The sequence below is a fragment of the Cyanistes caeruleus genome, chromosome 24, assembly GCF_971803275.1.
Source record: "Cyanistes caeruleus chromosome 24, bCyaCae1.hap1.1, whole genome shotgun sequence".
In the NCBI taxonomy this organism is placed as follows: domain Eukaryota; kingdom Metazoa; phylum Chordata; class Aves; order Passeriformes; family Paridae; genus Cyanistes; species Cyanistes caeruleus.
In genome coordinates, this window is record NC_141724.1 from 3,462,501 (window position 1) to 3,474,977 (window position 12,477).

At 53.7% G+C, this 12,477-nt stretch overlaps 1 protein-coding gene across 14 annotated transcripts in view; it reads left to right on the forward strand.

Moving 5' to 3' along the window:
- Positions 1 to 1,188: 1,188 nt before the first annotated feature.
- SCUBE3 (signal peptide, CUB domain and EGF like domain containing 3) overlaps positions 1,189 to 12,477 on the forward strand; it is a 32,331-nt gene continuing 21,042 nt past the window's right edge. For 5 of the 14 annotated variants that reach the window (XR_015279051.1, XR_015279052.1, XM_023941888.2 and 2 more), the window contains exons 1-3: positions 1,193 to 1,706; positions 9,969 to 10,091; positions 11,023 to 11,148. Coding sequence is in view for 10 of the 14 variants with exons in the window: in XM_023941888.2 (XP_023797656.2) it covers positions 1,622 to 1,706; positions 9,969 to 10,091; positions 11,023 to 11,148 (334 nt within the window). In the remaining 4 variants the exon portion in view is untranslated. Of the gene's footprint in view, positions 1,707 to 9,968; positions 10,092 to 11,022; positions 11,149 to 12,477 lie in introns of all 14 variants that reach the window. The other 9 variants (XR_015279054.1, XM_086862094.1, XM_086862097.1 and 6 more) reach the window with 7 other exon arrangements.

Genomic DNA, 12,477 nt, shown 5'->3' on the forward strand with positions numbered 1-12,477 from the left:
GGAAAAGTCCCTGTCCCATGAGGGCAGCCCAGGGAGGGGGTGTTTTTGTAGGGGAAGACCCAGTGAGTCTTCAGTGTCCTCCTGTCCAGCTGCAGTCCCTCCTCTCCACTGTGGGTGCTTTGGCTTAGCTGGACATTTCCCACTGCTTCCAGCCCCCTTTGTGGTATCTTCAGGGGTTATTAGGACAAAAGGGGTTTCAGGAGGATGTAGGGGCAGCACAGTGGGCTGGGAGGGAGCCTGTGGGCAGGATGACCCTGTGGGCAGGATGACCCTGTGGGCAGGATGACCGCTAGGGCTGTTGGACCCCATCCCTGCACAGGTGGAATAACTGCACACCTTTCTCCCGATCCTGCTTCTGGCTCCAGCCTTGTCTCCCACTGCAGTTTCCTGGCTGGCAATGCCTCTCCCAGTTTGGGGAGCAGGAACACCCCAGAAAAGAGATGGTGCCAGCAGCTCTGAGTGCAAGGACGGTCCCAGGTGGGGCAGGGGTCCCCCTGCCTCCCTGGGGTGCCCCCAGCTCCAGGGTACTGGGCTGTGAGAAGGTCCCACAAGCAAACAAACCACCCCTGAATATTTCAGAAAGTTATTTTTCTTCCCCCTCCACCCTTTTTCCCAGTCTTTCTCCCACGTCTCAGGGCAGCCAGCAGAGCTGCTCTCTGGCCTTGTTTTCCCCTGACCAGCACCCCGAGATGCTCTCACAGCCACCAAGCCCAGCCAGGTCGTGCCATCTGCAAACTCTTGGTTTTTTTAATTATATATACTTTTTTCCTTATCATTTTCTTTTCTACCCTTTGCCTTTTCCCATGCCATATGCCTCCCCCTGGCCCCCCTCCCCTTGTCACCACCCCAAGCCCTTGGCTGGCCGAGGGGCTGCGAGGTGCAGGGTGGGTCTGGGGGTTGCAGGGGGCTTTGCATTGATGCATTGATCGCCCATGGTCTCTGCCTGACCTCCCTGCTCCCAGGGAAGCAGTCTCCATGGCTACTGGCCCTTCTCCTTCAGCGCAGACTGTAAATTCCTGCAGGCAAAGCCCAGCCTTGGGGGTGCGAGGGGGGGAGCTGTGAAGGAGTAACCAAAGCCAAATAGAAAGAAAGAAAGAAAGAAAAAAAGAAAGAAAGAAAGAAAGGCTGGGAGAGAGAAAAAGGGCGTTGCTTGGATGGGGCTCTCCTTTCCACTCCCCTTTCCCAGGTCCCCAGCACCAGGGCAAGGCGCCTGCTTCCCCCCTCCAGCATTGCTGCTCCTGCTCCTGCTGCTGCTGCTCTTGCAAAATGGAATTGGCTGGGATTATTTAAGGGGAAAAAAAAAAAAAAAAAAAAAAAAAAAAAGGAGGAGAAGGGATCAGAGCAGCCGCCAGAGAGAGGGCGATAGAGTCCACTTTCCTCCAACTGCCCTGGGTCTCTCTCCCTCGATCTCTCCTCTTCAGCAACACCAAGAGCCCCAAACTGAACCCAGAGCAGCTTTTTCCATCAATTCAGTTCCCTTCCCTCCTTCTGTCTCACACACGGCAAGGAGAGAGCCCCTTCCTCCCCTTGATTTTCCTTCGCATGCTCAGCCCCTTGTTTCCTTTAAAGCACTAGAAATCCCCCTTCTTGCCCCCGCTCCTCCCTGCAGACTGGGATTGCAATGGGAGCTTTGCAGATTGCTGGATTTTCCATCCTTTTCTTTCTCCTCCACTCTGGAAACACGCTGGCAAATAAAGCCAGTCAAGGTAAGAGAAAATCTTCCCTGCTTGAAGGTTTGCTGTTTGATGTGTGGATTGGGCAGCCGGATCTCCTCATTAGAGCTGGGGTTTAAGTGCAGGCTGGAAAAGGCAGCAGCAGTAACAACAAACAGTGGAGGGGATTTTAAATGTCGCTTGCAGATATTCTCGCCTACTGCCTTGGAGCTGGGGTTGAGTTTGTAAACTCTTTAATGAGTTGCGTTTCTTAGACTTTAGGTTTTTCTGGTTTGGACTCTTTATCTCAAGGCAGGGAGTGCAGGGGCAGAAAATTAGGGTGGGCAAACAAGTCTGCATCCATCACAGGCAAAATGTGGCTGTTTGGAAGAGCTTGGGGGGCTCTGCTGGTTTTGTGTCTGTGAGATGGGTGAGGAGGCTGCTCCGGGCTGGGTTGGAGGGCAGGGATGGCGGAGCGGGTGTTGATAACGCCGGGAGGCTGCATCTGTGCTCGGGGTTCTCATCGGGACGAAGGAATCTCAGATGCTGGCTGCAGGGTTGTGGGCAGCAGGAAACTTCGGGTAGCAGAGCACAGCTAAGCCTGAAAATTAAGGGAGCTGTTTCCCCTGGAAAGAGAGGCATGTCCCATCCTTATCAACTTTGGGCTTTTCTGTTTCACAACTCCTGTGTTGAGCCAGAGCCTCCCCTTCCCAGACGTACACACGGAGCTTTATGTATGGTCTATCTATACCTTTGCTTTTCTATAGCACCTCTATATTTAGCTCAGATTTTTTCTATACACATGCACGGGAGTGCGTGTGCCTACACGAGCACACACAGCCCTATACATGATCCTCTGGGCTGTCTCAAAGGGGGTTTTTCTCCTTAATTCTCCACTATCTGTACAATCTGCCGGGTTTTCTCTTTTTCTTTCCATAGCATGTAAGGTTTCTCCAGCCCAGCTCTGGCTGTGCTGTTGTGGCAGCTGCATGTTTGTGCGTACGGGGAGATTAAATAGCATGTGAATGAAATCTCGGAGCGCAGGATATAATGAAAGGTCTCTTGTAGGAGGATTCCAGCCACGCGCATGGTCGCCCGAGCCCTGTCACTGACAAAGTTAGAAGGAATTTCAAGGCTATTGTCTTATCTGGCTCAAAGTGTTTCTAAAACAATAGGCGACTTCTCCGGAGGGCAGCCTGGGCAAGCAGGAGAGATTTTCTAGGGCAAAGGTTTGGTGAGAAGGCATCCAACTTCACATAAAGCTTTATGATTTAGGCACAGAAAGGAATGTCTAGGTTTTTATCCCCCCTCAAATTATCTTGAGTGTATGCATTGCTTTCATTTCTTATCATAATATTTATTTATTAAGGTCTTTTGGTTTCCAGTTCCATTTAAGCCTGAGCCAGAATTGCATTAAAATAGCAAAGTGAAATTCCATCGTGCAGAGACTTGACAGATCCCTTCAGGGAAGGAGAGGGGTGGAGTGGGGGTGGAGAGAGGTGAGTTCAATCCTGTGCCGGAGTGCATCGCCCTGGGACAGCCCTGGCTCCTCCCGGGTGTCCGGCTGCTCACCAGCCACGGGGCTGTGCTGGAGAATTGCTCCCTCTCAGGAATCCATTTGAGGGGTTCTATGAGCTGGGGAGGGGGGAAGGTGTCTGCAGAGAGGCAAAGGTTGATGCCTATGGGGCTGCAAGGGCTTTGGGCAGGGGTGGGCCTGGTGCTGGTCCTTTTTGGATGAGGCCAAACTCATGGGCATCATTAGGGCATCACTGATGGCAGGTACAACATGTGCCTTTCCTCGGAACCTGCTTCCTCCTGGGTTTTCTGACTGTCACTGAGCTCTTTGAACCCGCTGTGTGTGTCTGGGACGTGTTAGCAGGGAATTTCTCAAAAGCATCAGGCGTGTGTGCCAGGTGACACCCCAAGGATGGGGCACACATCACCCCAAAACCTTTGCCCTTTTGAGGGACAGCCACCCTTGCCAGGTGACTGTCACGGGCTGGAAAGGGCTCCTCTCCCATGGGATGGTCTTATCTTGATGGGGTAACATTGTGTCATGGGTTGGGCTTGCTGGCTCATTTCTTGTACTGCATTACCCTGCAAAGTTTAGCCTGTGGGGAAGGAAGGATTTAGAGAGCTGGCTTCTGGGCCTGGAGGGTGTCTGCCACTGGACCTGTCTGGCTTTGGAGTCAGCTTAGGGCTAGGGAAGCTTTCAAGAGGAGAACTGACAATATAAATCTAAATAGCCATAGGGAGGAGGCTCCTGACATGCGCTCACATCTGGGTTGGACTGTCTCCCTGTGGTCCCCAGGCCAAGCTGCCTACACGCTGCTGTGCCCACCAGTCCTCCAGGTTTTGGATAGATAATGTCACCAGTTCCAACCTCTTGTCTGTCAGTCCATCTCACAGCCTTCCAGACAGAAGGGTTTGCCCTGAGCTCCTGCTCTCACTGGAGCAGTGCCCTTACCTGCTGTCTGCCCACATCAGTTCCTCCCTGCAGGCTGGGAGGACAGAGCCCAGGGACTGGCAGCTCTGCAGCATCCTCAGGCAATGCCAGCCTTTCTGACAGACCCTCATCCCTGGGAACACATCCCAGGATTTGCCACTTTTCCTTGCAACTAATTGCACATCCCCTCAGATGATGATGTGGTGTGGGGCCGGGAGGGAGAGGCAGCGTCTCCCTGGGAGACCCCAGCACCCCAATTTGCAGCCCCTGGCATTCCCAGCACCCCAGTTCAGGGTCCTGGGTGGGATGACAGCCTCAGCCCAGCCCACTCGATGGTTCACGGCCGACACCAGCTCTCCTGGCTGGTGCTGTATGGCTGCCCAGGGCCACAGCCACTGTCCCACGTGAGGGGCTGGTGTGGTGGGATGCACCTGCAAAACCTACACGGCCAGGGAGTATTTGTCTGTATTTTTTTTAAGGAGTCTAAAATTTTCCAATTGCAGTGTGGAGATGATGTTTGATTCTCCTCCCATTGCCGCCAAACCTCCTCCCCCTTGGCCTCTGCCTTCCTACCTCTCCAGCATTCACAGTGTGTGACTGTTGTGCCTGTCCCCTCCACCCCGCTGAAATATGAAATGTAAAACTGTAAACATTTCACATGCACAGTTCAAAGGAGATCTTTGACTGAGGGCGTCTAACGTGCCTGTACCGAGATTAAAAAAGGGGAGGGGGTGGGTAGAAAGGAGGGAAGAAGAGTTTTTTTGTAACTGCCAACTGGAGTATAAATATTCAGACACCTTGAGTCTTCCAGTGCTGATGTATTGCTCTCTCCAAATACTCAGGAGCTGGGGTTCTTTTCTTTTTATATAGACTTTTTCCTTCGCAGACAGCCACACCAGAGTACTCTGTTTAGGAAAAAAGTATGCATGATTGACCTTAACCTTCACTTTCAAAATTCTAAGTCCCCTGAGAGGCTTTAGGAGAAGCCTGGGATGGCAAATAAAGTTTGCTCTGTCAGGCAGCACTGGAGGATGCCCAGCTGTGTTTTGGAGAGGCTGTGTCCCCGCTGGAGATCTTGAGATTGTTGCTCCCGGGAGCAAAAAACAAACAAACACATTTTTTAAGGCAAGGCTGGGTCAGCCCGATATGCCAAAGGAACAACAGCAATGACAATTCCATGGGGAGAGGAACACGCTGCTGGCGTGGAGCATCAAACCCTCTGTGGGGAAGTGGTGATGGAATTGGGTTGAAGTGACCAGGGTTGGCACGAGGAGATGGAGAGAGCATTTCCTACCTAGGGAATGGTGGAGGAACTGGGATCCATCAGGATGAGCTGGACTGCTGCAGAGGATGGACAGCTCACCTGGCTCTGCCCTTATGGGAATGGGAAGCATAAATGAGGGGGATAAAAAAAGCCCTTTGCTGGGTCATTGAAAGCTGTGGGGAAGCAAAACCCATGGTGAGGGTTACAGGGCAGGGTCTGGGCGTTGGACGGTAGGGTCACCAGGCTGGGAGTGGCCTCAGGTCCTCGCTGTGACTTGGGGTTCCTCCTTCTTCTGTACTCCATCATTCCACAGGGCCAAGTGCTGGAGCTGCATCTCCTGTGTCCAACCTTCTTTTGGGAAAGCTGGGTGGATGTGCAGGGCACCGGGCTGGTTGAGGGGTCACCATTGCATGGTGAGATTCGGACATCCCCTCTGAGCCATCCTGTGCACAGGGACCTGCCCAGAGACCACTGGCACCCCCATCCTGACAGCACGACATCACCCAGCACCTGAGTCAGGATCTCTGAGTGCTGATGATTCCTCTTTAGCCAATTTACAGAAAGCTGCCCTGCAGAGCATCCTCCTCCCCTCTCCTGGCCCATATCCCCTCCCAGGGGCTGCCACTGCCCGTGGCCATACCCTGAGCCCGTCATGCTGTGGCGCAGCATGAGTCGCCCTTGCGAGCTCCCTGGACGAACAAATGATTAATAAACTGCACCACAGTGTCTGAGGTGGTTATTAATACCCTGGTAAAAGGAGCTACTGAAGTTATAAAACTTAAATTTGGCATTAAGGCCGAGTGGAAATTCTGCATGTCTGCCAACAGCTACACACACATCCCCATACAGACAGGCTGTTAGTATATATACCTATATAAAAACAAAGAATAAAATTAATTTGTAGAAAAAGCTGAAGCGCTTGCAGGAGAGGGGAAAAAGGATGGTGGGTTTGTTTGTTTAGGATTTTTCTGGCCAGTTTTTGCTATCCCATCTCACCCTCCTCCTCAAATTTATTGGGACTTTCGGCCTACGGCTAAAACCATCTTTCATTATTTTTTTTAAAACAAAATAAGGAAAGAGCCTCAATCCAGGCTCTAAAAATATACGAGCTGCTGCTTTATCCCCCTGCTCGCTGTCGGGTGTGACACCGCAGGGCACAGAGGTGGTGCCCGGGGGCTCTGCCACCGCCTCCCGCAGGCGCTCAGTCAAAGCCCTTCGGTTCTCCCGGTGGGTGCGCGCCGGTCCCGGGGACGTGGCGGTCCCCCCGCTTTTGGCACGCTCGAAATGGCAGTGGCGTTGAAACCGTCTGCCTCCGCTGCCTTTGAAATGAAGAATAAAGCTGCAGCTGGAGCGGAACGGGGCCCAACAGCCAGCGCTGGAAAATCCCACCCACAACGGAATAAAAAACATGGCCCGAGGCGCGGGGCGAGCGCGCAACCTCTGCCCTTCGCCGCAGCCCCCGGCGGCGGCCGTGCCAGGGATGCTCCTGCCCTCCCAGGAGCCCTGAGCAGCCCCAGCTCGGTCGGACAGGGAGATGGGGCTTCAACATCTTCATCCAAATCAAATTCCCCTCCGGGAGCAGAATTCCCCAGTGCGAGGGAGGTGCGCCCCTCTGCGCCGCCCGGTTTGGGCTCATTTCAGGCAGCCTAGGGTGATAACCAGGGTTATTTGATTATTTGTTTGATTATTTCCATTATTTGGAAGGAAGACCTGGAGGGGCTGTAGGGGTACAGATCTGCAGGGGGACTGGCAAACCCTCCAAAAAGCCCACCTGGATTTGGGACTGTGAATGGAGCTGGTCCCCCAGAGTAGGGGGACAAGCAGGGCACACCCCAGAGAGAAATTATGGAGAGCAAATAGGGGCAGGAACATTAGAAATGATTTTTTACTTTAAAAAAAAAATCTTCACTTGTCTTGGAGATGAACCCTCTCACATGTGGCAGCAACTCAGAGCACCTGCAGTGAGGCCACAGGCAGCTTTTTGTATGGAGAAAATTCTCCTGCAGGAAAAACAGGCTGCCCTAAGAGGAAACCTTCCCTTTCATGGGAAAATGCTGCTTGTGTTGACAAAAATGTTAAAAATTGAGCTTTTCAGAGGGTTTTACTTAAATTCACTACATCATTTCTGAAAGATACTGAAGAGCCAAAATTTCAGCATTCTAAGACTGGGATCTTTGCCAATCCTGGGACAGCTCCTGGGGTGCCCATGAGGGTATTTATTCACTCTTCCCACAGACAATTTTTTCTTTTTTTTTTTTTTTTAAATAATCCCTTAACCTTTCAGAATGACTCCAGCTTTGGAAAAATTACATGGTGGAAAATTGATAATGTTTTCTTTTGTACTTTTGCTGTTGTGTAATCTTTCCAAAGTTAGAGAACAAAGTTAGAGAATGGGAAAAAAAGAAAAAAAAAAATAGGAAAAAAAAAAAGGATGCTATACATGTGTGAGTGGGAAAGGGCCAGAGATGCATTTGGTGCCTCATGCATGTTGTTCATGGTTCAGTTTGACAGAGCAGAAGGAAAAAGAAATAGGAAATAAAATTCCCCCAAAAGTGAGATTCCTGGCAAAAGGCTGGGAAATTTTCAATGATGTGATTTATGCCTGGTTGACACTTCATGTTCTGAGCGTTTTTAGGGGCAGGAGATGGGGTTTGCTGGATGCTCTGAAATGTTTGGGTGCTGGTTCCCACCTGTGTGCTGGGGGGAGTGCCCGGGGTGCTGGACCACACAGCTGTCACCTTGGCACCTTGGCTCGAAGCACCACAACGTGATTTATAACTTTGGGGGAACATCTGAAGGGGAGATCCCAACCTGCAGGCCCAGGACCAGGATCTGCAGGTTCAGCAGACCTTTGGGTCAACATCAGCTTTGCTGCCGCTGAGTTCCCATGCACATTGTGGCCAGCACTTGGCACCCTCCACATCCCCCTGCTCCAGTGCCACAACCTCCCACCACCCCTCTGGGAGCCCAGTGAGGGATGCAGGAGCCCAAGGCAAAGTCACTGGGATGCTGAACAGCCACACTCAGCTCTTCAAAGGGACGAGAGCCCCATGGGACCCCTGGCATGGGCAGGAGATGACACTGGGTGCTATGGGAGCCTCAGCACTGTGGTACCATGACCAGTGCCACAGCTGTTGTAGGTGCCAGCCAGGAGCAGGGCCCTGGTCCCTGTGCAATCCCTCCATTGTCCCCACCGTGGTGGGTCAGCCTCCAGCCGGTGATTAATGGCCCAAGGGAGGCCGTGGTGGCCGCGCGCCATGGCTAATGTCAAATAACAAATATGAATGCGGGCTGTAAATATTTATACAATGCACAGGCACGTGCCTCCCCGGTGCAGAGACAAAGCTCTTCTCCTCCCGGCAGGGTGACTCACATCTCCCGGCAAGGAAGAGCCGCCGGGGTGGCCGGGACAGGGCTCAGGCTGGCGTTCCCGTGGCCGTGGCCCCTGTCCCACGGGGCTGCAGGGCTTCCTGCCCACCCGCCACTTGCAGGGATGTTTTGGGTCTCTGGGAAGCTCCCAGAGCACTTCTGTTCTTGGGGCTGCTGAAAAGCAGTTTTTGAAAGGCAGCTGAGAGCTTTGAAGCCTCGTGCTCCTCCTGAGGGGGCACAGAGAAGCTGGAAGGACTCTCACTTCCCCAGTGAGAAGCTTCCTATAGCTTTGAGAGGAGGTGGAGGCAAATCCCTCCAGGAGCAGCACTGATGCTCCCCACGTGGAGCTGGAGCCTGGGCTGTTCTCGGAGCCCTGCCATACCTGAGGGGCTGTGGGTAATGCTCAGCCCCCACCTGGCCCTCAGCAGCCTGATCTCCAGGCACTGGCAGTCACAGAGGGGATGTGTCCACTTCAGGGCACTACATCTCCCTGACTGCCAGAGCAGGGAAGGCAGTGAGAGCCAGCTGAGCAGCCTTTTGCTCACAAACCTCCACTCTGTGTGCTTGAGGCTTCTCCATTTCCCAAATACTATTAAAACCTCTACTCCCACAGCCTCCTGTCACAGCAAACCCTTGGGCACTGCTGCTTGAGGCCATTGCCAGCATGTGGAACTCTGGATGTGATGTCCTGGGTACCACTGCACTGCATCCCAAAGGAGGTTCAGGGGCAAAGAGGGATGGAGATAATGCAAATTTTGTCCATGTCCCCAAGGAAGCCTTGATGCTTTTCCCAGTTCTCCCTCCTGCTTATCACTCCTGTCTCCCAGGTTTATTTAGTGTGGTCCCTGCTAATTCGTGCATATTTCTTGGCACCTAAGAATAGAAAGCAATGACAATTATTTGTGTGCCTGGTCGGCTCAGGAAACAGCTAATTGGAGACAGAGACTTTCACCTCTGCCTGGGCTGGCTCCAGCCTGGACTAGGAATGCTGGAGCAGCATCTTCTATCATCAGACACATGAAAGGGCCAGGGAGTCTCAGGGTGATGTGCCCAAGAAGGGACAGAGGTTATGCTGTTTGGGAGTGGACCCAGTGATTCACCATGTCCAGAGCCCATCACTGGCTGGTTGAGGAGCCAGAGGCTGCTGGGATCTGTCACCTGGGGTGGTGGCTGCCATGGGGACAAGGGTAGAGGTCCTAGGATCTCCCCTTTGTTCCCCTCACTTGTCCACTTGCAGATGTTGACGAGTGCGTGGAAGGCACCGACAACTGCCACATCGATGCCATCTGCCAGAACACCCCCAAGTCCTACAAGTGCATCTGCAAGTCCGGCTACACTGGGGATGGGAAGCACTGCAAAGGTAGGGACATGCTGCTCCAGAGCCAGAGCCCTGCTGACAAGTGACAGCCCTAGCATGTCAGAGGCCAGTGGTGGCTCATCAGCACTGGCCCATGTAAAAAGGCCGCTTATTCACCCCAGCCCATTGTAAACCTTTTATTTCTCTTTTTTGCCCCAAACTCCTGATGACAGTGCATGGGGACAGAGAGGACTCTGTCCTTGCTGGTGATGGTGGCACCCATTGTCCTGGCATGGTTTGGACTTGTTTTAAACAAAGCTGGGCTTATTTTCCTGTAGGATTTCTGGTCCTGAGGCTGCAGAGCTGCATTAGCAGCTAAAACATCAGAAACTTAAATATAAGAGAAATAGACATATAGATGATGTGAGTATCAATACAGATGTAGATACAAGTGTAAATGTAAGTATTGATATAGGTATAGGCATATATCTATCTATAGATACAACTGAGTGGGGAATGGAAAGAAAATGGGCTTCATGGAGCAGCAGCAGCAGGAGGAAAGCAGGATTGGGGCAGGGGAAAAATCTCAGCTCTGCTTGAAGCAGGTTCAGGGTCAGGATGGGCCAAGTACAAATAGCAGAGGGATTAAAGCGCTCCAGGCACTGCAGGGCTTTGCCATGGAGACAGGCTGCTCTGCCAGAACCCTGGGAAATCCCAAGAGGTTCCCAGCACTCTGCATCAAGCTAAAGCTGCAAGACTGGGTTAGCTGGGAGTCCAGCACCTAGGCTGGGGAGAATGGGGATGTTTTTATAGGGTCTGGAGGGATGCTGCAGGTGATAATGGAGCTGACAACCAGCTGGAATAGGGAGAGAGAGCAGAAGACCCCAGCGTCCATTGCCAGCTTGGTGGGAAGGATGCTGGAGATGGAGAGCAGCACCCTTGGCAGGCAGCAGCCAGGGCAGCCCTGCAGTTCTCCCACCCTTCTTCTCCCTAGATGTTGACGAGTGCGAGCGGGAAGACAACGCGGGCTGCGTGCATGAGTGCGTGAACATCCCCGGCAACTACCGCTGCACCTGCTACGATGGCTTCCGCCTGGCACACGACGGCCACAACTGCTTAGGTGAGGGATGTCAGCATGCTGCAGTTCCTCAGCTGCTCCAGCACCTTAGGAACGACCTGCTGGCTTACTTTGCTTGGCACTTCCCAAGACCCAAGAGCCTGAGTCCCGCTGTGGAGCCGTGGAACTTGGTGGCACTCTCAGGGCATGAAGCCACTGCAGGCATGTCTTGTGCTGCAGTGACTCGCTGGGGACAGGATCGCTCCCCATTACACGGGGGTGATGCCAAGAAAGATGTTCAGTGCTGGGAGAAAAACTCCTTCTGTGGGTCCATTTGTAGACTGGGAGGGTTGGGGTGAGGCAAAACTGGGAGAGTTTGGTTTGGAGTTGCTGAGGGTGAGGCACAGGCTCCCCACAGCCGCATCCTGCCGCGGCAAGTGGCCGGGCCAGCATCTCTGTGCCGCTGCCGAGGGCAGGACGAGCTCACCCGGGCCCTGCCACCCGCTCCGCTCGTGCTTGAGGTCAGCCCTGCACCTGCCAAAATAGATGAGTTAATAGTAAATATGATGGGGATGGGAACCAGCGAAGGGACTGGATAAATAATCCCCGCGCCAAGACAAACCCGGCATCTGCCTACGGAGAGGCCGTGCATCCTCCTTGCCACTTCCCACCGCCCGAAACTCCATCCGGCCGCGGCGGAGCCAAAGCTCCCGTCAGAGCCCCGGGGCCCGCGGAGCTGCCCGCGCCCGTCCCCCGCATCCTCCCGCATCCTCCCGCATCCTCCCGCATCCACCCGCATCCTCCCGCATCCACCCGCATCCTCCCGCATCCTCCCGCATCCTCCCGCATCCACCCGCATCCTCCCGCATCCTCCCGCATCCTCCCGCATCCACCCGCATCCTCCCGCATCCTCCCGCATCCTCCCGCATCCACCCGCATCCACCCGCATCCTCCCGCGGTGGCAGCGCCGGGGCCAGGGCCGCCCGCCTCCCTCCGCCTGCAGCTCAGGCTATTTTCTAATTAGTGTCTGCAGAGGGGTCATTAATGAGCTCGTCACTGGGAGGAGGAGGAGGAGGGGGAAGGGATTATGGACACATACGCTTTGCATTAAGCACCATCACCGGGATCTTTGCAGGCTCCTCGGGGAGGGGGGAGATTTACACAGCTGGGAGGAGGCGCGGGCGGGCGGCTCTGCCTTCCTCTCCCGGAGGACGATGAGCCCGAGGAGAAGAAAGGAAAGCTGGACGTCATGTGTTTACAGAGTTGGGTGGGAGGGGATGGAGATGGCTGGGAGCAGCCAGGCAAGCAGGGATGTGGGGGGAGCATGCTGGCTCCCACCTAGAGCCCTTCCTTAGCTCATCCCACATCTCATGCCTGATCCTGATGTGCTTT